General features: G+C 41.8%; 1 protein-coding gene and 1 pseudogene across 3 annotated transcripts in view; one reads left to right on the top strand and one right to left on the bottom strand.

Moving 5' to 3' along the window:
• PSMD11 (proteasome 26S subunit, non-ATPase 11) overlaps positions 1 to 25,811 on the bottom strand; it is a 29,955-nt gene extending 4,144 nt beyond the window's left edge. The window contains exons 1-10 of one of the 2 annotated variants that reach the window (XM_082678406.1): positions 25,690 to 25,811; positions 23,230 to 23,331; positions 17,605 to 17,729; positions 15,690 to 15,710; positions 10,468 to 10,539; positions 10,010 to 10,067; positions 8,048 to 8,242; positions 3,369 to 3,513; positions 2,348 to 2,408; positions 492 to 554 (exon numbers count right to left, since the gene is read on the bottom strand). In XM_082678406.1, coding sequence (XP_082534532.1) covers positions 492 to 554; positions 2,348 to 2,408; positions 3,369 to 3,513; positions 8,048 to 8,242; positions 10,010 to 10,067; positions 10,468 to 10,539; positions 15,690 to 15,710; positions 17,605 to 17,729; positions 23,230 to 23,331; positions 25,690 to 25,780 — 933 coding nt within the window. In that variant the 5' untranslated portion in view covers positions 25,781 to 25,811. The remainder of the gene's footprint in view (positions 1 to 491; positions 555 to 2,347; positions 2,409 to 3,368; positions 3,514 to 8,047; positions 8,243 to 10,009; positions 10,068 to 10,467; positions 10,540 to 15,689; positions 15,711 to 17,604; positions 17,730 to 23,229; positions 23,332 to 25,689) is intronic. The other variant, XM_082678407.1, reaches the window with a different exon arrangement.
• Positions 5,376 to 6,628, top strand: LOC309837885 (very-long-chain (3R)-3-hydroxyacyl-CoA dehydratase 1-like; annotated as a pseudogene). The gene is made up of 2 exons: positions 5,376 to 5,390; positions 5,726 to 6,628. The product of its transcript is annotated as a very-long-chain (3R)-3-hydroxyacyl-CoA dehydratase 1-like (transcript).
• Positions 25,812 to 26,066: the final 255 nt, after the last annotated feature.

Here is a 26,066-nt window from a genome sequence, read left to right as displayed (position 1 = left end):
CCACGTGCCACAACTACTGAAGCCCGCACTCCCTAGAGCCTGCGCGCCGCAACTACTGAGCCCATGTGCTGCAACTACTGAAGCCCACACGCGTAGAGCCCGTGCTCCACAACAAAGAGTGGCCCCCCACTCACTGCAGCTAGAGAAAGCCTGCACACAGCAATGAAGACCCAACGCAGCCAAAAAAAAATCAAGTGAAAGAAGGATGACAGAACTTTTTGAAACTGAAAGGTACTGTATATAAATGAGGTATGACAATTCAACAAGTTTCATTGTACAGAAGTGCTTAACTACTTCCTGGTTTTGATACTGTACTATAGATAAGATGTAACCACTGGGGAAAACTGGGTGAATGGTACATGGGATCACTCTGTACTATCTTTGCAACTTCTTGTAAAACTATAATCACTTAAAGATTAAAAAAAACTTTTTAAAGTGCTTAAATGCCCCTCCCCTCCACCAGTTCCCTACCAACCCAATACCTTGCTTACCTTTTCAAAATCTGCCAGTGATCTGTTCTTGCTAGCCTGAGCCACACATTTTAATGCTTCTGTCTAAGAATAAAGAGAGAAACAGTGAAAGTGATCTGCACACTCACATCCCAACAAGTCTCATAAGGAACATGCTATGTCCACACAACTTCTGGCTGCAAGGAAGAACCTGCCCCACCACTCCTCTTCTTCAGAGGCCTAGGAAGAAAAGCTAGAGGAATACCACTGTGTGCCAACCAGTTTCCCTTTGAAAGCTGAAGTGACTTAAAGGTACTAGGAAATAGGAAGTTTTCCAAAAAAGAAACTTTGATAAAGCATTCTCCAAAGATGACAAGCTAAAAGGGAAAATGGCCCGAGAAGTGCGATTTCCTCGCCCCTCCTCCAAGACTCCCTATCCCTACACCCCACAGAACCCTTCCTGCCCTCAGACTTGATCATACCTTGTGCTTTATAAAAACTCATTCTGCTGGGTTTGGTGCAGGGCACAGACCAAGATTTACTTTCATTAAGCTTGAAGCATCAAAATGCTACGTATCATACTGAATGTTAAAACCCCAGTGATGAAGGTATAACCAAGGGTTAAGGGGCAACTTCTAACTTTATAAAACGTTATAAAAGGTACCCGACCAAGCTCTTAAGTCTCTACTCAGCACGAAATCTACATTCATCTTCATCAACATTCATCTTCCTGAGTGCCTGACTCCTGCTTGAAAGCTGTCATCAAGGAACAAAGGACCAGAGGGAACTCCTCTTGTACCAGCCTATGTACTTAAACAAGGAAGGTAGTGTCTTATACTGCAGACTTTAAAAATGATGCAAAGCTAATCGTTAGTGTAGTTTGTCTCCAGCATTTGTCCTATAGACAGAAAAATGTCATAATGAGAATAGCATGAAACTTAAAGCCAGATAACCCAAGTTCAAAGTCTCGCTTCACCATTACTAGTTATCTGGCCTTGTTCTGGACACCTGACCTCTCTTAGCCCACCTCCTCAACTCTAATTCTAGATATGATAGTCTTTCACTACAGAAATAAACAATATTCTTTTGGTCAAAACTAGGAGCTGATCTGAAACTTCTTCTGATGAAAAGCCAATTAGGGCCACTTGTATAGAAGGAAGAAATCATCTGTTGTGGACATTCTGCCAAAGATACAGTGAGATAGCCAACGTGTCTGCTGTTTAGAGACAACTGCATTTGAAACCTAGAAAGACTACTTTTACTTTACCAGTGATAATCAAGTGAAGTACAAAGTGATGATGCAGACATCTGAGACATCATCTTTACACAGGTCACACTCTTACCTACTCAGGCATAAAAGCCATCACAAATAGGGCTACCGACCATCAAAGGCCTCTTCTTGACCACACCCAAACTCAGGACAAGAGTGGGAAGGTACTGATAAGAGAAGCACTTGAGTCATCAAAACCTAGTTTCTGCACCAAGCAATCTGACCTCTCTAAAGCATACGCGCATCAGACCTTACCCGGCTCCACACTCTTGGAGAATCCAAGATTTCTTATTCCGCGCATGAAATTTTCAAGCCAAGATCATGGTAGATATACTTTCCGGTCGAAGCTAAATGCAACCTAACTCACTGTAAATGCTCCAGTTCAATTCTGAGTTCTGTTAAGTCCCTCAAACCACCCAATACCCAAAAGAGCACCAAACATTGACTTTTCAGGCCAAGAATTAACAGTACAGGAAATATACCGAACGTGCTTAATGAAAAGAGGGAGGAAGAAAGAATGAAGAGCGGAATGGAGACCTGAAGAGCACGGTCTCACTGAACACCATGTCTAATAACACGCTGCCTCAGAGTGAGCAGAGATCAGAACTGCAGTCAAGGCATCCCCTACCTGCCTCCCCGCATACCGAAGTGCAAGCTTCCCGCTCACCAAGGCCTGGACATCTTCTGGGCTAAAAAAAAAATACATACTCGGTCAACTGCTCCAGGATATTATGCTTCTAAGCATATGTTCAGGCAAATATCTTTTCCTCTGAAAAGACTCTGCCCACAGAGGTAATAAGCCCCCACCCCTAAACCCATAGGCCTCTCACACCATAGACGCTAGGCTTTCTCCACTCTGGTCTCAGTGCTGAAAAGCAAGAAAACTCAACGTTAAAAAGAAAGCCACACTGGGAATTCCCTGGCGGTCCAGTGGTTAGGACTTGGCGCTTTCACTGCCGTGGCCCCGGGTTCAATCCCTGGTCTGGTCAGGGAACTAATAACCCGCAAGCTGCACGACATAGCCAAAAAATAAAGAAAGAAAGAAAAAGAAAGCCACACTGAACCTACCAGAAGTAATAGACCCAACAGGCAAAATGATACATATAAATCAAATCCCAGTATAACAGATCTTTCAAAACACAAGCCCTGTTTAATCCCAAGATCCAAAAAGAATCCCAGTCAGTATCTCATTTATTCCCAAAAAAGAATGTGGAATAATTCTGTAAATCTTTAGAAAAAGATCTAGCTGTCATACTTGCCGTTGTCGCCTTTTTCAAACCTCCCCCTAACCTCTCCTTTAACCACTCCCATTCTGGGTGGCCCATTGGCTGGTGCTGGTCTGTAAGCCATTTCCTGGCCCTCTGTCCTGTGCTCAACAACTCTTCTGGACAGCATTGTAGGATGAGGAGAACACTCAGAGGGGCTGGGAAAGAGATTTCTGAAATCTGTCTCCCCAGTTCTGAAAGACTAGCAAGGAAAAGTGCTCTGGATTACCTTCGATCCTCCCATTCCACCTCAATCAGCCCCACGAGGTGGCAGCCGCTGCTTCTGTAACTGGCCAAAGTCCCTGCCCAAGCCATCTCTGCCATGGCAGAAAATCTTAGATGAAGGACCTGAGTTCTCATATCCCAAAGTTAATGTGCACCTACGTGTTGAGCATGATTTTGCACAGCAACATGTACTTCAGAGATGTGATGGCCTTGGGGCTATCGATGGAGTCATAACCCTCAAATGCCTCATAGAAATATGAGTATGCAGTTTTCCAATCCTTCTCCTCTGCTGCATGGATAATACCTGGGCATTGAAAAGAAAAGAGTAAGAACCATATGAAATAATAGAACCATAAAATGTCACAGCTGGGAAGGGCCTCAAAAATCTATCCCAACCTCATCTACTTACTGATGAGGTCAGGAAAGAATAAAGGACCTGCCCAAAGTCACTGCCATCTAGTGGCAAAGCTGGGATTAGAACCCAGGTCTTTGGCCTCCCAGTTCAAGTCACCTTTCCAATATTAATTCCAAAGGAGTTAGAGACCCAACAAAAGGGGATCCTAGAAACCACATATGGTAACATCTTTTCGCACCACCACATCAGTCCTGCTATCCATTGGAACCACTAGAAAAGGCCACATTTACCCTCCATGACATTACCTTCACGGGTCAGAAAACTGACACAAACATCCCTCCCTGGTCTGCCCAAATTACTAGTTTTAATAACATCAACCATTTAAGATAGCTTTTCTAAACTTGACACTTTTATAAGTAAGCAGCTTTCATGAGAGAGAAAAAGAAAATCCAACCTCTTACAGTCTCATTTCAGATACTGGTCATTTATAGATAGATGCGATCAGTAAATGGATTTCATGTAATGCCAAATCCATGAACTTAATTGTACACAGTTAAGCAGTATTACGCTACACTTCATCTAACCAGTTCTCTACTGTTTAGAAGTTGGGTTGCTCCCAATAAGCCTAACTTTGACTGAACCTGCTATTACTTCCAACCTATGCTATCACGTGGGATGACGTGAAAATTAGTTCTTCCTAGCTTGGAAGGCAACTAAGCCCTAAGATTCTGTGTATCAGTTCTAACCCTGCCTCAGCCACATCCATTTGTTTACCACAGGGCTTCCCAACTTTTCCACATCAAGGTACACGAATAAAGTATTCAGCACACTGGAGTAAAAGGATGAAACTGCTTACACATGACCCCAGGGGATCACTGTTTCAGACCACCCGTCACATACCTGTATGCCTGGCATGCCAGTTGGGAACTTATGAATTAATAACCACTACTGAGTGATATGTGCCAAACCTACCCAAAAAGCCTCCTGTTTAGAGGCTGAAGGATTCAGGTCCTTCTACTACTGTTCTTAACTACAGAGGCCTGGAGAAAACCCACCCTCCTCTGTAGCCAAGGAGACCTCCCTCAAAAATACCCAACAGACTACTAGCACTGCCAAATTAAATGAGACAAATGCCCATTTTCCCATTCTTCCCAGTCCAGAGCTAGAATAGACCAGACAAAAAATAAGACTGATTAAATAAAGAAAAAAGTAAAGAAGAGCTGGTATACTGCTTTCCAAAACACATTAGCAAATAGAGACCACATTAGGACTACAAGCATCACAGCTGGCATAGGAAATTTATTATTTAAAGAAACAAAACACTAGACTGTTACTCATTCAACACAAATATTAACAAGGGCCTACCATGTGCCAAGCACTGATATAACTACTATAGAGAAAATAAATATGAATTAAGGCCCTGAAGGAGCTCACAGTCTCACAGTGGTCATCAAAACAGAAACAAGGAGATTAGTACCATAATACGTACCAAAGAATATACCTTTCATAGGGAAGTCCAAAGTAAAGAAGGCACAGAAGAGGGTTTATAAGGCAGACATGTGAGCTTGATCTGGAAGGATGCATAGGAGTTTGCCAAGGGGAGAAGATGGAAAGGGGAATTCCAAGCACAGAAGACAAAATATATAAAGGCACAGGAGCAGCAACACATAAAGTCATTTGGTGACTAGGACTGAAAACCAGAGATAACCATGAAAAGGATGTCTTCCTTCTCAATGCACTGTTAAAGTAAAATAGCCTGGGGATAATGGGGAACCATTGGAGTTACATGATCAGATCTCTGTTTCCAAAAAATGACTTTAGGACTAGTAAGCAAGATGGATTGAGAAAAGTGACTAGGGACAGTTAGATCAGTAAAAGACTACTCCAGTGGTCCGGTGGCATTAATTAGAGCAGTGATTGTAGAAATGGAAAAGAAAGGGCAGATTTGGAGACAGACTCAACCTGATACATCAGAAGAAAGAGTGACTGAGGATAATTAGTCAAGGGAGGAGAACCAAGAAGACAATGCTGTCAAAGAAGCATGGAGTGCTCAACAGTGTCAACCCCCCCAAATCTGACAGAGGATAGAGGGGAGTTACTGTCTTGCAAGGAGTCAACAGAGACACCAAAGTAATGACATTCTTTCAACTTTTCCAAGAAGCTTGACAGAAAAGGAGAAGACAGAAGGCTGTGCTTTTTCAGCTGGGGCCGTTCAAAGACTGAGAGGAAGGCCGGGGGGCCGGGCGTGGCGGCAGCAGTGGGCGCTTCAGCAGTGCGCTCAGCCAGGCCCCCTCCCGCTCCCCTGCCCCTCTTGTTCACGTCCTCCCAGCAAGGAGGTCGGCACCAATGGCGGTGCCTCGGAGGCCGGCGAGGAGAGGGAGGCCGTGGGCAAGAGGAGGTGCCTGGGCTTGTTGGCCACCGCCTGGCTCACCTTCTACAACATCACCATGACCGCGAGGTGGCTGGTACTGCCTATTGCCACGGTACGTTTTTATATGGAAAAAGGAACACACAAAGGTTTATATAAAAGTATTCAGAAGACACTTAAATTTTTCCAGACATTTGTCTTGCTTGAGATAGTCCACTGTTTAATTGGAATTGTACCTACTTCTGTGCTTGTGACTGGGGTCCAAGAGAGTTCAAGAATCTTTATGGTGTGGCTCGTTACTCACAGTATAAAACCAATATAATTTTTTTATCATCTTATATCCTGTCGGAGTTGCTGGTAAACTTCATACGATACGCGACATACGATATACACTGCCTTACCACACATGAAGAAAACAGGAACGTTCTCAATAAGACTTCCCAATAAATACAATGTCTCTTTTGACTACTGTCATTTTCTTCTTATAACCATGGCCTCATGTATACCATTGTTTCCACAACTCTACTTTCATACGTTACATCAGAGAAGACAGGTGCTTTATGGAGAGGTGACTGTCGAAAAGGATGATTAAATGATCCCTACAACAAGGTGCTTTTTCCAGAATAACCAGGATTACTGGAGTCCAAGTTTTAATAACAAGAATAAACAGCTTGATGAGAAAAAAAAAAGACGGAGAGGAAGATCCAAGTGGAGATGAAAAACTAGACTTAGAATTGAAAAAACTGAAGACTTAAAAAGGACAGGTAGGGGCTTCCCTGGTGGCGCAGTGGTTGAGAGTCCACCTGCCAATGCAGGGGACATGGGTTCGTGCCCCGGTCCGGGAAGATCCCACATGCCACAGAGCGGCTGGGCCCACGAGCCATGGCCGCTGAGCCTGCGCGTCCGGAGCCTGTGCTCCGCAACAGGAGAGGCCACAACAGTGAGAGGCCCGCGTACAGCAAAAAAAAAAAAAAAAAAAAAGGACAGGTAGAAGGATCATGCTTGATAATGGGTAAAAATGAACAATGATACAAATTCTGGGGAGGAAAGAGAAATAAAGAAGGTTCACATAAAAATGGCCTCTATTTGCTCTGAGAAATAAGATGCAAGTTCATCTCTTGACCATAAAGAAATAACATAATGAAGAGTAGTGGCTTAAACAAAGTGCCGGTATTTGGTCAAAGCAAGGTACTGTGTGATAAGAGCTTACATTCATCATCTCATTTAATCCTCACTCTCATCCTATGAGGAGGTACAATTATTTATCACCATTTTTCAGATGAGCTAAAGAAAAATTTAAGTAACTTGCCAAGTCACACAGCTAGAAATTTGCAGAACCAAAATTTCAACCTAGAAAAGTTGTTTTCTAGACTTTTTTCTAGAGCTTCTGCTTTTAACCTGAATCACAAAACATGCCATTTGATACTTACAATACCTGAGAGGCAAGTATGGTAGCTATTATCTCCCTCTTGCAGTTTTACATGGAAACAAAGATTGCAAAGAGGTAATACCAGGTAACACTAGTTAGTCCTCTGACTCCAATAATGCTCCTTCAATAATGATAAGTTATAACTAATAAAAGCTGCTGACTACAAGAAAAAGTATTCTATTGCCAATCCATGGCCTCCTAACCCCAAAATTCACACACTCCATCAGAAAGCAACCCACTACACTCCACTGAGATAGGGGGGTGGGGGGGTGTCTTTCCTCAGCCTAGATCTGAGGCCCTTTAGAAAAGTCCAACATGCTTTACAAAGGTCTCCAAGTGACAAGAGACTTGGGTTAGTCCAATTCTGGAGAGAAGTGCTACCATTCTGAGTAAGTGACTAAGATGGAAGATAAGGGAGAGCTTTTTAAACCTAAGTGAGACCTCTCTAGGGTGTTGGCTCTAACAATCAGTTTGCCTGGTCAACCACAGATTAAGCATGTTCTTAATATATTTTAGGCAGTTAACAGCAAGTGAAGAGGAGGGGGGCAGCTAGTGAGAGAGGTAACCTTCCATTGGTTTCTCTGAGGAAGCTTGAGCCAAAACAGCCAATTTTATTCTCCAGCCCCAACCCCCCAGTCCTTTCACCTGTGAGGTAAGATGAGCTTTAAGAAAACATGGGGTGTTACCTGACTGCATATCCAAGGTGGCCTGCAATTTAGGGGGGCAGTAAATGGCATTTGCTGTGGTTCGAGCAGACGTTAAGGCAGCTCGGGCTTTTGGCAGGTTGCTCAGGGCATGGTATGTTTTGCTTTCTAATAGCTGTACTTCCACCAAAAGGGCTTTGTCATCCATCTTTTTCAACTCCCGCAGCAACTGAGAACCTGGAGAAAGAAAAAACATATACCTCCTTTGTTAGCCATAATCTTAATATTTTAATATTGTAATATTTCCCTCTCACCCTCATAAGAACACTCAGGATAAAGAAATCTGCCTGAACTCAAAATGAGGTTATTTATTTGCAAGATTTAAATTTTCTGCTAATGTGCTATCTTCCAAAGAGAAACACAGATCTCTCTGAAGCCTTTCTGCACACAAAGGACATTACAGCTGAGAATCATATAAGTTTACTCCTAAGATTTGAATACAGTGGGAATCCCCACCCAGAAAATGCTGAAATTACTTATCCAGTTCAGAGAGACACTTGATCTCACTCTCTTCCTGTCCAATAATCACAAGACTACATAAGAAACACCAGGCACTAGGGTTGGTGGGGGAAGGAAGGAGCTTTGGATATACTAACATCCAAATAGACCTTCTTTCCCCTGCTCAACATCACTAGTTTAGTCATTAGGGAAATGTAACTCAAAACCAAAATGAGATACTACTTCACACCCACTAAGATGGCTAAAATTAAAAAGACAGACAATATTAGGAAATGTTGGTGAGGATCTGGAGAAACTGGAACTCTCCTCATACATTGCTGGTGAGAATGTAAAACGGTGCAGCCACTTTGGAAAACAGTTTGGCAGTTCCTCAAAAGCTAAACAGAGTTACCATATGACCCAGCAATTCTACTTCTGGGTATATTATACCCAAAAGAAAAACATGTCCACATAAAACCTGTTCACAGCAGTATTCATAATAGCCAAAAAGTAGAAACAATCTAAATGTCCATGAACTGATGAATGGATGAATAAAATGTTGTACAGCTATACAACGGAATATTATTCATCAATAAAAGCACTGCTATATGCTACAACACAGATGAACCTTGAAAACATTATGCTAAGAGAAAAAGCCAATCAAAAAGACCACATACTGTATGATTCCATTTATGTGAAATGTCCAGAATAGGCAAATCTAAAGAGGCAAAAAGTAGTTAGTGATTGCCTGGGAAGGTGGGCAGGCAGAGATGATGGATGGGGAATTAATGGGAAGAGACAACTAATGGGTACAAGGTTACGTTCTGGGGTGATGAAAATGTTTGAAATCAGACAGTGGTGACAGTGGCACAACTCTGTGACTATACTAAAAATCACTGATTGTACACTTTTAAAGGGTGAATTTTATGGTCTGTGAATTATATCTCAATAAACCTGTTATTTTTTGTAATGCTACTAGTTGTTTGAACCATATGAAATTTCCATTTTTGCAGGATAAGAATTGAATATTGGCAATTTTTTCAACTTAATAGATCATGAAAGCCGTGTTCTTCCATCTGGGAAAAACAGTCCAGATGTATCCATTAATTTAAAAAAAAAAGACAGCAGGCAAAGATTTCATGGTGTTTTAAAGCCAAAAGGAAAAGCCTTTAGTTGGCCCACTTCAGGTTTCCTATGTATTTGCACCCAGTTAATTTCTTGATATTTAAAATAGATTTTAAGAATAATTATAAACAGATACAGTAGATGTAATAGTAAATATGAGCAATTTGACTCTTTTGTTCTCTAAAGTTGACAGTTAGTTTCTTAGAACTTCTAAATGGCATTTTTCCATGACAGATTCAGTAAATGTAAGCCACACTAAATCCTTCTTAGAAGTAAGCAGAATATAAATTATTAATATGTAACTAATAAGAGTAGCCAGGTTTGGAATACATTCATTTAGCCAGCTACAGACGCCTTACTAGCTTCCACCAGCTTACTTACCCAAATGCAATGCTTCCTGGTACCTCTTGGTATCAAAGTACAAAGACACCAGTCTTGCCTAGGAAAGAGAAAAGGCATTGACTGACGGAAAGGGGAGGAAAAAAGCCAAAGAAAGAAATCAAAGATTGACAGTCACAGAACTGTTACTGTTGAATATTCAAGTCCTGATGAAAGCATCAAATTCAGCCTAAAAAATCATCTAGCCCATGATATTATCTCCTATTATAGCCAGTGACTGACTAAACCACGTTGCTGCTTACTTTTCTGAGCCAAGCAGCAGGTCTGTCTCAAAACTTCAACCAGAGCAATTCTCATGAGTGGGACACTGCTACCAATAATTTCAGGTGCCTGGATAATACAAAGTTGCTGAAAATACTTTTGATCACGATGGTATTACTTATATGCACAGTCCTTCAAATGCCTAGAGATCTGAAATCAGTACTAATGTAGGCACATACCTCCAAAGCTTGGCGTAAGAAAGTTCTCTTCTCTGATTTGGCCCATTCGATGCACTCTAAACACAACTCGACCTGCAACAGGGAGAGACAGTACGTGCAACATTATGTCTTCATGTTCTTCCCACAAGCCTTGCTCTGGAGAACAGCTTTCATCTCCTCCTTACATACCCATATTTACTGTCTCAGTGGCATGCCTTGATCCCCAGTATCTCAATATGTAATGATTATAGCATAATGGAAAATCAACTTGGCTTTTTACACACAAAGTATCTTTGTGCTTAGATTGTATTCCCTTGGAAAAGAGCTTCATCTTCAAGATTCCTCTTCTACTGTCCCAGGAGGGACCCAGGCTACATACATAGCGCTGGAATGTAGATTTCTATAATGGCTGAGAAATATTTAAAGCAGAAATTTCTCCCTGAATAGTAATAGTAATGTGTTCATGTGACTATATTGGTCATAAAGGGGAGAAATTCTCAGCCTAGGCACAAGTGTCTTACTCCTAACAGTTGCTTGTAAGACTCAAAAGGCCCAGCTGGCTTTTCCCTTCCAGATTCTAAGAAGTGCAACCAACAATTCTCATCACAATACAGCAAACTTAGCTTGTACTAAAGGAAGTAAAAAGAAATGAGAATTAGCCTAACACTTTAAGGGGCTTTTAAGCTTTCTTTAAAGGCACTTTGAACCCCAGTTCTATATGCTACCCAAGCAGTAAGGTACCATGCAAAGTAACTAACGTAAAGTAGTGTTCTATGCTAGATAGTCTACATGCCATAGGTACCCTTGCCATAGTAGCTCTGACAAGTACATATTAAGAGCTTCAGATCTTGTATCACTTCTGTTACTGCGAGTTAAGATTCATAATCAGAGCATAAAAAGAAACTGAGCTTTCCAGAGAACTAAGTGCTAAAAGAACAGGTTTTTATGTAAATCCCAATTTCTCTTAAGAGATGTTACAAGGAGGGAAAAGTAAAGGGACATAATCCAAATTGACAGACCTGTCTTTAGATAAATGGATGACATTACATGGTATTTGGAGGATTCACCAGTAAGAGTCAATGAAATCTTTATAACTCACTAGAGCCCCCTAGTGGCTACTTAATCCCCAACGCTAAACTCAACTGCCCTCATACAGTAAATTCTACAAAACCTAAAATAAAAGCAAGCCAATCACAATTTCAGTTTTGAGTCTTGTTCTAAAAAGCCAAACTCAAAGTAATATCTCTGTTCATGACATGAATGGAACTGCAAATATTTTGCTGAACATTTTTAGCAACAAGAATAAAAATCTTCAGTCCTACGTGTCTTCGGGGGCTAAGAAATGCTTACCATCAGTTTTACCCAGCAAGCTTTTTCAAACAATGCAGAAATGAACGCCTAGGCTCCTGATCCAGTAGTCTGGAATAAAAGGTTGGCCACTCTGATGTATATCCCTAATTAAGAAACACTGAGTTCTACTCTAGCATCTCAACCTGTCCTCATTTCCCTGACAGTCCAGATGTTAAGTGACTCACCCAAGGTCACGTATTCAGCTGTTGGGACCAGAACTTGACCCTACCTCAACCCAGCTTTAATAAACTCAGGTCAATACAGACATTTCTCCTACAGCGGGGAATTTGTACAACATGAACTGCCTATCTGTTATCAATTACAGGGTACATGCTTTGCAATATCTGGGACTATAATTGGTGAAACCAGTGCTTCAGTTTTAAGAAAAAATTTTAAAGGCCACTGCCCTTGCTACATAGCTTGAGAGGTTTTGTCCTTTGTTAATGCTAATGATGACTGATAAAGGGGATAAGAATACACAAGAAGCCCATGCTTCTGGAGGAAGCCCTACTTGAGTACAAAAGCTTGACACAGTCAAGATTAGGTATTTTTTAAGCTTTAAATAAATACACTTAATCATTTTTTATGTGCCTTTATTAACTAAATTCCTAAGGGAAAAAATTAACTACCATTCTAAGTCTGAAATTCTCTAGCACAAACTCCCTTTTTTCCCTTGAAATAATTGTTTCATTAACAGGATTTTTGATGTAATGTTTCTTAAAATGTCCGATTGTGTTTTAGCTGGATACACTATACCAAAAAACGGCTCCCCATAGAAACTGCCTAGAGATCCCTAGAAGGTAGAAAGAATTCTGGAATTTCAGTTCACTATTTGGCAGGGATCTGGTTCACTCTTCTTGCTCCTCTCTTCACCCCAACTCTCTACTCCCTTCCCCTTGCTAACCACCCCAATCCTCAGTCCCCCACCCCACCCATATAGCCTCACTTCCTAGGCTCTAAACTTTAGTACTGCAAATTGCAAATGACCAGAACCTAACCTGAATCATATCAGCTTTCGGAATACAGCAAGCTGAAGATTGCTCTGTAGATCTGACTTATGGTCAGTCCCCAAATACAAAAAGGCAAGGAAAATCCCCTCCCCCATACTCTTGGTGTTAAACTCCCCAATACTCTAGCTCTTGGTACCAAACGCCCCCAAACTCCTAGCTCTCTTAACAATGTCCTAACACTTCATATTTTGCCTCAGGCCTCAACAGTACCCTGACAGTGATCCACCTATGACTTGCTCCTCTATCCTTTCCCATTAGTCAATCAAAGAATTTTAAAAGTACCTAGAATTTTCCAAGATGAAGAAGACCATATCCAATTTCCCCAGGTCAGAGGCCTTGAGTCACATAAACAAATGTAGTAACAATACCCCGTGCTTATATCTCAAGTCAATAAACTTAAGTCTTAATTCAACAAAGTATCTCCTGAGCACCTACCATCCGGAAGGCATAATCCATACATTCCCTCAACAAATACTAGTTATGTAGCTTCTCTGGGCCAAACTACTCTAAGTGCAGAGGATGAAGCAGTAAATAGGACACAGTACCTATCCTCATGAAACTTATACTCTAAGTAGGAAACAGATGTTAATAAGTAAAATAAATACGAAGAAAGCAGAGACAGGTATTTTAGATAAGGTGATGACAGAAGGTCTCTGAGGAAATGAGATGTAAGCAAAGATTTGAAAATGATGTGAAGAAAAAAGCCGTGTTAAGATCAGGCTGAGAGTGGGACTTCCCTGACAGTACAGTGGTTAGGACTCAGTGCTTCCATTGCAGGGGGCACAGGTTCGATCCCTGGTCAGGGAACTAAGATCCCACAAGCAATGCAGCATGGCAAAAAAAAAAAGTCAGATGTATAAAAATGCCCCAAATCTAGAACAGTTTAAAGCTAAGGCAAAAGGCCAGTGTTACAGCTGTAAAGAAAGTAAAAGAAAGTATATGGTAGGTGAGGTCAGAGGTAGCCATGGTTAAGGAACAGCCATGAATTAGGAATGAGAAAGGCACTGTGGTACTACAACGGATATAGGGCTTCACCCAAATGAGACTATATTACAGTAAATAAAATAAAGCAAGGGACTTCCCTGGTGGCACAGTGGTTAAGAATCCGCCTGCCAATGCAAGGGACACAGGTTCAAGCCCTGGTCCAGGAAGATCCCACATGCCGTGGAGCAACTAAGCCCATGCTCCACAACTACTGAGCCTGTACTCTATAGCCTCAAGCCACAACTACTGAGCGCGCGTGCCACAGCTACTGAAGCCCATGCACCTAGAGCCCATGCTCTGCAACAAGAGAAGCCACCGCAATGAGAAGCCCGTGCACCACAATGAAGAGAAGCCCCCGCTCGCCACAACTAGAGAAAGCCTGCGTGCAGTAACAAAGACCCAAAGCAGCCAAAAATAAATAAATAAATTTATTTTTTAAAAAAATTTTAAAAAGGAAAGAAAAGAAAGCAACTGTTCAGGTAATCATCATACAAGGCATAATCAAAGATATAACATGTACAAAATATAATGTGGATCACTGAAGAGTTAAGATCACAGTGACGTCAACAAGGAAAGATTTCAGAGGAGGTGGTACTTGACATGGAACTACAGAAGGGAAAGGTACTATCATGAAGAGTGTACTCAGCAAGTATCCAACAAGGCTGGCATGTTTGGTACACTTCATAGAGTACTAAGAGATCAGACTGTCATGCTAAGCTGTATTGTAGAAAAACATGTAATACCTAATTCTGTAGGCAACAGAGAGTCACTGAAGGCTCAAGTTACAGGTGAACAGAGAGGGGAATAAAATGTTCAGAGGGTTACTTGGTGGGGATATCTCTCAAAATGGTGGTACGAGGCTTTTGCAGTAGTCTAAGTAAGAAATAATTCGTAAAGCAATTATACTCCAATAAAGATGTTAAAAAAAAAAAAAAAAAAGGGCTTCCCTGGTGGGGCAGTGGTTGAGAGTCTGCCTGCCGATGCAGGGGACACGGGTTCATGCCCAGGTCTGGGAGGGTCCCACATGCCGCGGAGCGGCTAGGCCCGTGAGCCATGGCCGCTGAGGCTGCGTGTCCGGAGCCTGTGCTCCGCAACGGGAGAGGCCACAACAGTGAGAGGCCCGCGTACCGCAAAAAAAAAAAAAAAAAAGAGATAATTAGAACCCATTGTATATATCAACAATACCTCAAAAAAAAAAAAAGAGAAGAATTAGAACCCAAACTAGATGGCAGCTGTACATAGAGAACAAATATAAAAAGAGGTGGAGAACAGAGATTGAAGAAAGTTGCACTGACAGAATTTAATAAATGGCTGGATGTTGATGTTGCCATGTTGAGTTTGAGGTGCAAGTAGCACCATCTGGATGATTGATAATTTATTCCAAAACAAGCAAATAACCTATAATCCACAAAAATTACTGAAAGAAGACCTGCTAAGTGGATTAAGATCTCACTCTTGATAAAAAGCTAAACTACTGTGACTTCCCTGGTGGCACAGTGGATAAGAATCCACCTGCCAATGCAGGGGACACAGGTTCAATCCCTGGTCCAGGAAGACCCCACATACCACGGAGCAACTAAGCCCGTGCGCCACAACTACTGAGCCTGTGCTCTAGAGCCCGTGAGCTACAACTACTGAAGCCTGCGCGCCTAGAGCCCGTGCTATGCAACAAGAGAAGCCACTGCAATGAGAAGCCCACGCACCACAAGGAAGAGTAGCACCGCTCACCACAGTTAGAGAAAGCCTGCACACAGCAACGAAGAACCAACGCAGCCAAAAATAAATAAAATTAAATCTTAAAAAAAAAAAAAAAGCTACACTACTAAACATCAAAAACAAAAGAAACCAACAGCTCTTACTCAGCACTAAGATGACACTGACAATAAAATGATACAGTACCTGAGAGTGTTTCCTTTCACCCTAAGATAAGGAAGAAAGGTTTCTAGTTGACAAAAAAGTAACGTGCAATGAACAATAGCAATGTACACACACAGTTAAAAGGAAGGCCTCTCCAGACATGGAATGCATGACAAAGGCCAGTAAAACCCACTAGCCAATTACAGGAGAGCACTAAATTATGATTTCAATAATTTAGATAAAGGAGTAGAACTGATCATTAAACAACTGCAGTTCTATCCAGAGTCAACTCTATGTTATGGGAAGGGACAAATTCCAAGACTTCAGCGTCAAAGAAGCAGCTTGGATAATTAGTTTTTTCTGCCTAAAATGTTCCAAGTAACATTTATTAGTCTGTTTCAAGCTAATACTTATTGGTCAGCCCATTCTAAGGCATCCTAGGGGACTTCCCTAGCGGTCCAGTGGTTAAGACTCCATCCACGCTTCTTCCAATGCAGGGGGTGCGGGTTCGACCCCTAGTTGGGGAACTAAGATCCCACATGCCGCATGGCGTAGCCAAGGAAAAAAGAACAAGGCATCCTAATTCAAACAAAAGATGGGGTGTCACTTTTTCATGAGAACAAATACAATTTAAAAAAAAAAATTAGGGTTAGATATAAGAGTAGTACCCCTTAGAAAAATCACTTTTTCTTTTAAATTATTCATAAAAATAATTTTAATGCTCTGGTTCAAAAGGCAGCTATCTACATATCTATTTTTGATCTACTGTCATGAAACACAGTTCTCCCAGAAACAAATGAATTTGAAGAATTCACTACAGATGAATTTTCTACAATGAAGTTAGTTTATGGTGTTTAAACTAGGTTTCAAAGAATCATTAAGGCAAGAAACCAGATTTTACAAAATGGTTTTTGTAAAACCATTTTACATGATTTCAAAGTGAGATCCATATGTCCTAGGTTTCTGAAGTTCCCCATTATTTACTCAGTATGCCACTAAGCCCCTTCATATCTTTTACACCCACAGAGGCTATGGCAAACAATGAAATATATATATATATATATATGTGTATATATATATATAAAATAAACAACTACCAATTCCTATCCCTGCCTTTATACCATCTGACGTTTTATATATTTATTACCTGCCTTCATCATTAAAATATAATTCTCATGAGAGCAACAACTGTATGCTGTTACAAATGAATCCCCAGTATCTATAACAGTGCCTAACACATAGCAGGCACTAGTGAGTGCTGATCAATAAATCTACAGAAAAGACAACTGTAGTCTCCTACAAACAGATTCAAGCAACCACCATATACCCTGCTTGAATCTGCCACTTTTTACAGAATGAATTTTAACTTTGGTAGCGTCTCCTTCTCCTGAATTGCAGACAATACAGCTACCTTTGAAGAATGGGAAGAGGCTCAGTGATTCCAAAGAGGCACTCTTCAGTGCAGCTCAGGGTCTAGTCTGAACTCACAGACGACATGTACAGGTATACCAGTCACTTCTGCACACACAAGACGAAAACAGATGGATGCTCACCCCTCAATAAAGGCATAAATGCAGTACAAGACATGCCAAGAAGGGATGCCACAAGACTTAATTAGTGCTCACAAGGAGCTTTGTGACACAGAATGAAAGGTACCACAGACACAGAAAACATTACAAAGGTGTGGCAATACAATACCTCAAAGACAAGAATCAGTTTGTGACCCTGATGTAATGAGGATTCCAGGGACCACTGACAATCTCCACTTACAAAGCAAAGCATGGAACAGACCCAAAGTATCAAATGCCCTGTAACAAAGAGAAACTGACATGATAAGTCCTGCGCTGTCCTCCCAGTTGTCCCTTCCACATTAGTATCACAATGCAGGCAGGCACTTCTTTCACTGAAACAACACTTTGCTCCACAGTGTCTACCTTCTGTCATTAAAGTAGCTCACCTCCTGTCCTGTAGCTGCTTCCATATCAAGAAACAGATCAAGAAGAGATCGGACCAGACGAGCTGCTTTAGCCTTGCTGATGGAATTCAAGAAGGGTCGCACATACTTCAGCAGTCCTCCAAGCTCTGTGTGGAAGGCAATTCAGACAGGAAAAAGTACACATCAATATTAAGGACAAAATACCCATTAAAAAATGACCCAAGATCATAAAACCAGTAATTATGTCTGGAATCAGTCAAAATGAAACTTAGTAGGAATTTAAAGCATTCTTAGCAGGTAATGGAGTAGCAAAAAAGTTAACAACATATACCAAATCTGTATCCCATTCCCCACTCAGCCTCTGGAATACTGTGAGGGTCCTGGGAAAAGCTTATGTCTGTCTGCCTCATGAGTACAGCAAAGTACTCACACTCTCAGAAAACAGTTTTCTAGAACACAAAATATGCTATGCCTCTTCCACCTTAAACAAAATTACTTCCCCACAGCTACCAAATTTATCAGGTTATAGGAGTTAAATTTTTTTTTTTCCTAATTTCCAACCAAGTCTGTCTCAGCAGTTCCCCTTAAACAGAGATTTTTCAATTCCAGGTTCCTTTTTTCCTCCCTTCCTGAAGTAATGCCCAGCTTAGCCTTTTACCAATATAATTTCCATGGCACTCTTCTGAATCAACTTTTCACATAAAAGTTAGGGTGTTTGTCCCTTAAAGTTATACTATAACCTTTTAAAATTCCTCATTAATCGGCAAAACCTAAGTCTTAAACTATGACAAAAAAGCCATCAACCACAGAGGTTCTGCCCACCCCTTATGTAAGAAAAAAGGGTGGCACAGTAATCTAAGGGAGCACCTTTAGAAACAAACGTGAAAATTAGAGAATATGTCAACTAAACAACTAAGGAAGTTCTTTTGGAATGTAGGTTAAAATTACTTTAGTGCCACTGCCTCCAACTGTAGACTCATCCTCCTGAGAACTCGAATTCAGGGCAAGCAAGCCTCCCCCTCCTGAGAATGCTAATTCAGGGTCCTGAATCCTCATCTGCCTGCGCAGTCACAGGATACATGAGACTGTGTCAGGTATAAAAGGAACTTTATGCAGAGTGGAAAAGTTCATCTTTCCCTTCACTCCCCAGTACTGACCTGTGAATCCCACCGTCTAAGATTTTTTTCCAATTCTGCCACTCCATTCACTCCTGTACTGACTACACACACGCCTGCTTTCAGGCCTCGCTCATGCTGCATTTCCACCTGGAATCCCTCCCCATCACTTCGACCTATGTAGATCTTAGATATCCTTTTAGGTCCAGCTGAAGTCCTAGTGAGTCTTCCATGCCAATGCCAGGCTACACTGATTTCTCTCCCTCAAATTACTTTTGCATTTATGCAAACTTCAATTACGTTATATAATCATAGTTTTTTAAAAGCAGTCTAGTGCAATGTCCCTTCTGAAACAGCATTTCCCTCTATGCTTGAACAAATCTAAACACTCGCTAGTGACAGAAATATTCAGAAAGTAGACGATTCCAGTGTTGGTCAAACTAAATTGTTCTTTTCTGAAACATGATTCTATACCCTCTTTCCACGTGGCTTCAAATATTTGAAGGTAACTATCACTCATATCTCCCTAACTTTCCCTTTCTCCAAGCTAAACAGCTTTAACTATTTCAACTGTTCCTCCAATGTCCTGGTTTCTAGATTGCTTGTCACCTTAGTTGCCCTCCTCTGAATTAACTCTAGTTTGCAAATGTACCACTTGTGGTCCCCAGAACTGAATCAACGTTCCATGTAGGGTCAGACCAGTAGTCATGGCTTAATTCTTCTGATTGGACTGCCACATGTAACACAAGAAGCATGTTTTGCTTTTGCTAATAGCACTCTTTGTTCAGACTGAGTCCATAAGGTCTTTTTGCATAGAGAGGTAATTCCCCACGTTCTTCTGTTTTGATAAAATAGTTTAAGTATATAACTTTATACCTTCCACACTGAATTTAATCTTGCTGGCTTTGACAATAACTCTGAATCTTAATTCTGTTCTCTACTGTACTGAATCATCTACAAAAATAAGCACACCTTCTGATATGGCTTTAGCTCTACTGCCAGATACTGACCAGAAGAACAAGGACAGATTCCTATGACATGATGCTAGAGACTTCCCGTCAGGTCAACAAATGATCCATTTGTCATGGCAAATGTTCAAAGACCCTGCTTACATCAGTTATGTTGTCTATATCATTCTTCCTATCCCAGGGGTTGGCAAACTTTTTCTGTGAAGGACCAGACAGCAAATATTTATGGCTTTGTGGGCTATATGGTCTCAGCGGCAGGTACTCAACTCAGCCAGTGTAGTACAGAAGCAGTCATGGGCAGTATGTAAACAAATGTGTATGGCTATGTTCCAACAAAACTTTATTTACAAACACACTTAGCAAGCCATTGCCTGTGGAACCCTGCAAATCTGCTGTCTGATAAGGCTAACCAAAGAGAACCAAGGTGAGTTTGGAATAACCTTTTCTTAATAAACTCACTGCTTTATGTGCTTAAAACCTACTTATCAAATAATCTGTCCTGGAACTTTACTGATGATTACCAGTTTACAGTGTCTAGAATTTATTCTTTTCATTATCTTTTTGAAAAGTGGAATAATGTTTTGCCCATCCTCAGTTTCCTTATACCTCTCCACCCTCCATGATTTTTCTCAGAATAATAGTGGCTCTATAAATATATCTGCTACAACTATTCTTTTGATATTAAAAGACAGTTGTCAGAACCTAGAAACTTGAACTTATTTAAAAAAGACTACCTGCTCTCTCTTCTCTCACCTACTTTAGCTTTAATTCTCTCTTTCTAATGTTATTTCTATCTTTTTCTTTTTGAAAATCATTTTCCTTCCTGGAAAAGGCAGAAGTGAAACATGAGCTAAGGAGTCTGCCCTTCTCTCCAGCACTTGCTAGCATTACAGTATCTTCTCCAAGTTATTCTTCTAACAGAAAAACAAATGACCTCTTAGTTGCCAAAGACTCAGTTCATTTTCCATTTTAGTCTATTACTGTTTCTTAGTCGTTCTTGGTTATATTCCGTTTCTTTACATTTTCACACTGATTTTTTTTTTAATTCTTATAGAATCATACTGAGTTTTCCTTCTATTCTTACTGAAATTATTTGCAACTGTGTGACCAGAACTTCCTTTTCAGAACCTCACAGAACTCAACACACTCCATTAAGAGTCTCAGGCTATGAAATCTGCAGATCCTGAGCCTAGGCATCATGTCTGATGATGAACACCACTACTTTCAATCACTATTCTGCATCAGACACTGTCTTATTCACTAATTCCCAAGTGACTGATGTCCATCAGGGACCCTACCTTAAACTTTTTGAGTAGAGTACTTAGCACAGTGCTAGCCCTATATTAAATGCGTAACAAAACAAAATTGGAAATCAATGGAATAGAAATATTTTCTGTCCTCGGGGAACCCAAAAATCAAAGGAAACAACACAAACTGATCAATTATTAATAGCAAAGATAGGTAAATGAGTGTAGGCCCCGAAACTTCCTTACTATACCTGTCAAAGTCTTTCTTAGAAAACAATAAGTAACCTGGAAATGTTTTTTAAAGTTCTTATGATTCGCCTGTTAAATTCCAATAAGTTTCCCTGTACACTTCTAAACTTCTCAGGTAGGTCACAGGGAGGGGAGGGCAAGAAATAAGGAGAGAGTAAAGCATGAAATAGTAACTTCAAGCAAAGCAGTAACATTTTTGGACAAATTTTCTGAAACACTGACTATACTACATGCTGTTTTTAATTATCCATTCTACTTGAGAAAAACAGACATTTGGATCGTTCAACAACAGAAAAATCATTTCAGGGAATTCCCTGGCAGTCCAGTGGTTAGGACTCTGGGCTCTCACTGCCAAGGGCCCAGGTTCAATCCCTGTTCAGGAAACTAAGATCTCAAGAGCCATACAGCGCAGCCAAAAAAAAAAAAAATCATTTCACCTGGTTTTCTAATTCTTTCAGGAAAATTACCTTATTAATTATATTTCATGTGGACTAATGATAAAAAGTGTTTTGCAACCCCAAGCTCACATTAACTGACAGGCAAAAGAATCAAACATGTTAAATAGGAGAGAAGTCAGCCTAAAATGAAAAAACCACCACCTACCACTGATAACTCATAAGTGGATAACTATGGAAAGCAAATACTTCAAGGTCATGAGCTCTGAAATAGGACTACATGGATTCAAATTCTGAGTCTCCCATACTAGCTGAGTGCCCTTAAATAAGATATTTAACTTTTCTGTGCTCAGTTTCCTCAGGTATAAAATAGGTAATAGTATATACCTTACCAAGTTGTTTCGAGGATTCAATAAGCTAAATCCTGTTTGGGCTTAAAACAATAACTAGTTCATAATAAGCACTCAAAAACGGTTTTTCTCATTACAGATATTTTTAATGATTTTTTTTTTTTTTTTTTTTTTTTTTTTGCGGTACGCAGGCCTCCCACTGTTGTGGCCTCTCCCATTGCGGAGCACAGGCTCCGGACGCGCAGGCTCAGCGGCCACGGCTCATGGGCCCAGCCGCTCTGCGGCACGTGGGATCTTCCCGGACCGGGGCACGAACCCGTGTCCCCTGCATCAGCAGGCAGGTTCTCAACCACTGCGCCACCAGGGAAGCCCTTAATGATATTTTAAATAAGGTACAAGATTCATATAAATACATCCTCCCAATTTCATACAACTTTATTCAACTTTCTATTGACTGAGCCTAATAATTAATGTTATCATCCTTAACTGGAAAAGATTTTTGTTTTCAAGTTCAAGGAATTTTGCTAACTTACACGTATCATCCTTTTGGATAACAACATAATTTGGGGGAAAGTAATTCACGAGATCAACCACGTTTAATCCATTCTAATCAGATAAGCCCTAAATTCACTTTAAAGTTGACAAAAATCATCCATTTTAAGTTTAAGCAGGCTACTCTCTAAATACTATTGTCACTTTACTGGTCAAAAGCCCTTCCTTGTCAACAAGACTCTCCTTCTAAGGACACACCCATCATCAGAATATCATCTCGAGCTTGCAAAGTCAATGGTTCAATTACAACTAGAATGTTTGGGCAACAACAGGCACAAAGCCCTAGGTACCAGTGGAGAAATCCTGGGAAGGTTCTCTCCATTTAATGTCTTACTCATTGTGTATCAGACAGCAAAGCCACTTCCTTGGACACAAAATGCCTAGTCATTTTGAAGTCAGGGGCCTAGAGTCACTATCCACCTTAAATACATCACAGCAGCTCCATGAAATCACCAAAGGCTGCTACTGCCCACATGTAAGGGAATGCAGTGAAAATCCGAACGAGAAACAAATCACAGGTCACTATATTCCAAAAGAAACAGGATTTTTTTTCCTCATCTGCAGAACAAAAGTCTTCAATGAAAGAAGTGAGTGTAAAGGTCTCTTAACTTCCTGATAGAAAACTAAAGCTCAACAAGTTGGCAATAAAATTGAATTACACTACCAATAAACTGTATGGATGCATTCCTATGTTCTCTCACTCCAACCAAAAAAAAAAAATTTCACGCAGCATTTCAGGTAAAAGAAAGCAATCCACTTGTAGCACTTACCTGCAGCTTGTCCAGTCTTCGCCAGGAGAGACCCCAGTTCCAGGATGCTCTGCTCTTTGACCTGCACTGCCTCCTCATCATTCTCCTGAATGTCACGCTTCACTGGGAGAGGAAAATGCAAACTCTCTTAAAATTCTGACAAAAAATGAAAACTAAGGGAAATTTCACCCTCACAAGACCAACTACAAACTCAAACAGTTAGCAAAAGACAAATTCTAGATAGCTTTTAAAAAAAACTCTAAACAAGAAAAAGTAAAATGATCATGCAGCACATGTCCCATGTATATCATAAGAATAGATTCCTCTCTTTTGATTTTAAATGTGCCTTTTCATTCTACCAATTAGAATTTCCCTTACCCACATACATTGAGATTTCTGTTGCTGTCACTTGGTTAATGCAAAATTCAAACAAGTTCTTCCAGTTGTGGTGGTAAGCCCCATGCCAGGAACTATGTTATGTGAAAATATTAAACATGCCTGTCTGTGCTTTACCTGCCACAAACTAAAATCAAATGACCAAGTTACTGATAACTATAAAGTCAAAAGTCTTTCAATAAACTTTAGGCCTGTGGAGGGCCTCAGCTGATGGGTGTGTTAGGGATAAATAATTCTACAAAGCCATTCAGGAAACATAACCCTGTCAAAGCTCCAGTGTGATCCTTAGGAGGGAATGCTACTTTAAGGGATTCAGGACCTGTTAAAATAACTTTGTGCTATGTGTCCCACTTCCAACTGTTAATAACTATTCTACCACTCAAACACTGGACAGCCTCTTCAAGTTTGTAGTGATAATTTTAGCAATCATCACTAGTTATCACTTCTCTCACAAAGCATCATGACTTGACAAAAACCAAGATTTTGATACTCCATGATGGAGTCCGGAAAAAGTAAGGCTGTCAACCATCATGACTCAAGCTTGTTCTAACAGGAAAGTTTTCAAGGGAACTCCCTCCTAATATAGTGGGCAAGCAAGAAATACTCTAATTATAATGTTTACCATAATTCACACTTTATATTAGGCAATAGGCACAAAAAATAAAATAAAATCCATGCTTCTCACATTAGTTCTAAATATTAGTGTGTATTCACAGGAAGAAAATACACATTGAAAATGACTCTGGTTCTTAACTATAACTAACTTAAGTCAAGATGAGAACTTCAAAAGGAAACACCCTTTATTTACCAATATCATCCATTCACTGATGCATCTTAACCCCCACTCCCTCCCTTTTTCTAGTAACCCCAAAGATAAAGACATCAAGATCTTGTCACTGTCCTTCCTCCATGAAAGTCGGGAGTACCAAAATTCAACGGACTAATGAGTCGACATAAAAGCCAACAGCCTTGAGGTCCCACATACACGTGCAAACTACTTGTTGATTCAACCCGAATCTTCTCAAGCTACATTAAAAAAAGATCACACTACATGTGCATTGAAGAGCTAGCCCATGCCCTAACTGAACCCTTGATGGCTGAACATTAAACGCCCTCTCTGTCATCATAAATTTATTTCTGGTCACACCTGAATCCCAGCAGAAAACTGTCGGAAGCGACGGGCTCCGGCTCCCATTTCAATTTTCCAGTCGTGTGCAAGGTGTTAGGCAATCATATTACAGTGCTAACATGTTTTTCTTTGATTTTCTCCAGCAACGTGCAGCCGGCCGGTTCCAAAGAGTTCCCAGAACTCCGCGGCTGACAACTAACTCCCCGAACTCTCTTCCACCCTCTACGGCAGACTAGGACGATTAGTCACCTCCTCTGGCCGGGCGGTCCCACGCCAACACCTAGCTCTTACACCCTACACGGGAGGCAAAGGAACGTCTCGGTCACTTCCCCAAACCAAATACCAATCCGAGATGTGTGTCCCCTCAGTATTTCAAACCACACTCAGAAAGAGACCCCCTGAAGTGGAGCCTTCCGCGGAGGGGCTGCGAGAAGTAGCAGCTCCCAGCGTCCCGGGGAAGGAAACTCCAAGAGAAGAACGAGCGCTTGCGCTCGCGCTCCCACCCGAGCAGGCTGGGCTGAGAACAACGGCGGGAAATGCCTGTCCAGAGCGGGTTTCGCCAAGGCCCTCAACTCGAGGCGCTCAGCCCAGTTCGCGACCAGCCCACCGGCCAGCACCGCTCGCGGTCCCGGGCCAGCCCGCACGGGCCAGAGCGGGAGACAAGGCTGGGTAGTGGTGGGGCCCCGGCTCGGCCCACTCTCCCACACCGCGCCAAGCCCACCGTGAGTCAGCAGCCGGCGAGTGGACGCCGGGGTTGCCTCGGGGCTTCCCACCGGGGTGGGGACCAGGAAGCCCCAGGGAGCTCCGAGCGGCCTGAGACCCCGGCCCGGCCCCCCTCACACAAACAGTGAGTCAGCAGCACCAGAGCCGGCTAGCCTGGCCCCACTCCGCCGCCGTGGACCGACACAGGCCGAGCTGGGCCGGTGGGGCCGGAGAGGGGGCGCGGCGACCTTTACCGATGGAGTGGAGGATGTCGATTGAGGCCTCCCGGTCGGTGCTGAGTAGAGACTGGGCTCTCTGGAACTCCACCACCGCCGCAGCCGCCATCTTACCGCTCTCACACCGTCCCCGGCCGAGGCCGCCGACGCCGGAAACACACGCCCGGAAGGCCCACCCTCGCGGCTCTCCCCACTCCCCTCATTTGCCCCGCCTCCTCCATTCCCAGAGCACCACGGGAGTTGTAGTCTCTCCGCGGGGCGGGGAAGGAGGGACGTAGGGGTGTGGATGAGAGCTGGGGAGCTTGCCGCCCACCAGCGAGGCTCTCCAGCACCGCCCAGCGGCTACCCACGAATAAAAGAGGCGGTGTCTAGCAATAAGAGCCCGAGACTAATCC

Source organism: Grampus griseus (genome assembly GCF_964374135.1).
Source record: "Grampus griseus genome assembly, chromosome: 20".
Taxonomy (NCBI): Eukaryota; Metazoa; Chordata; class Mammalia; order Artiodactyla; family Delphinidae; genus Grampus; species Grampus griseus.
Note: the sequence above shows the minus strand (reverse complement) of the source record. Positions and strands in the feature narration are given on the sequence as shown.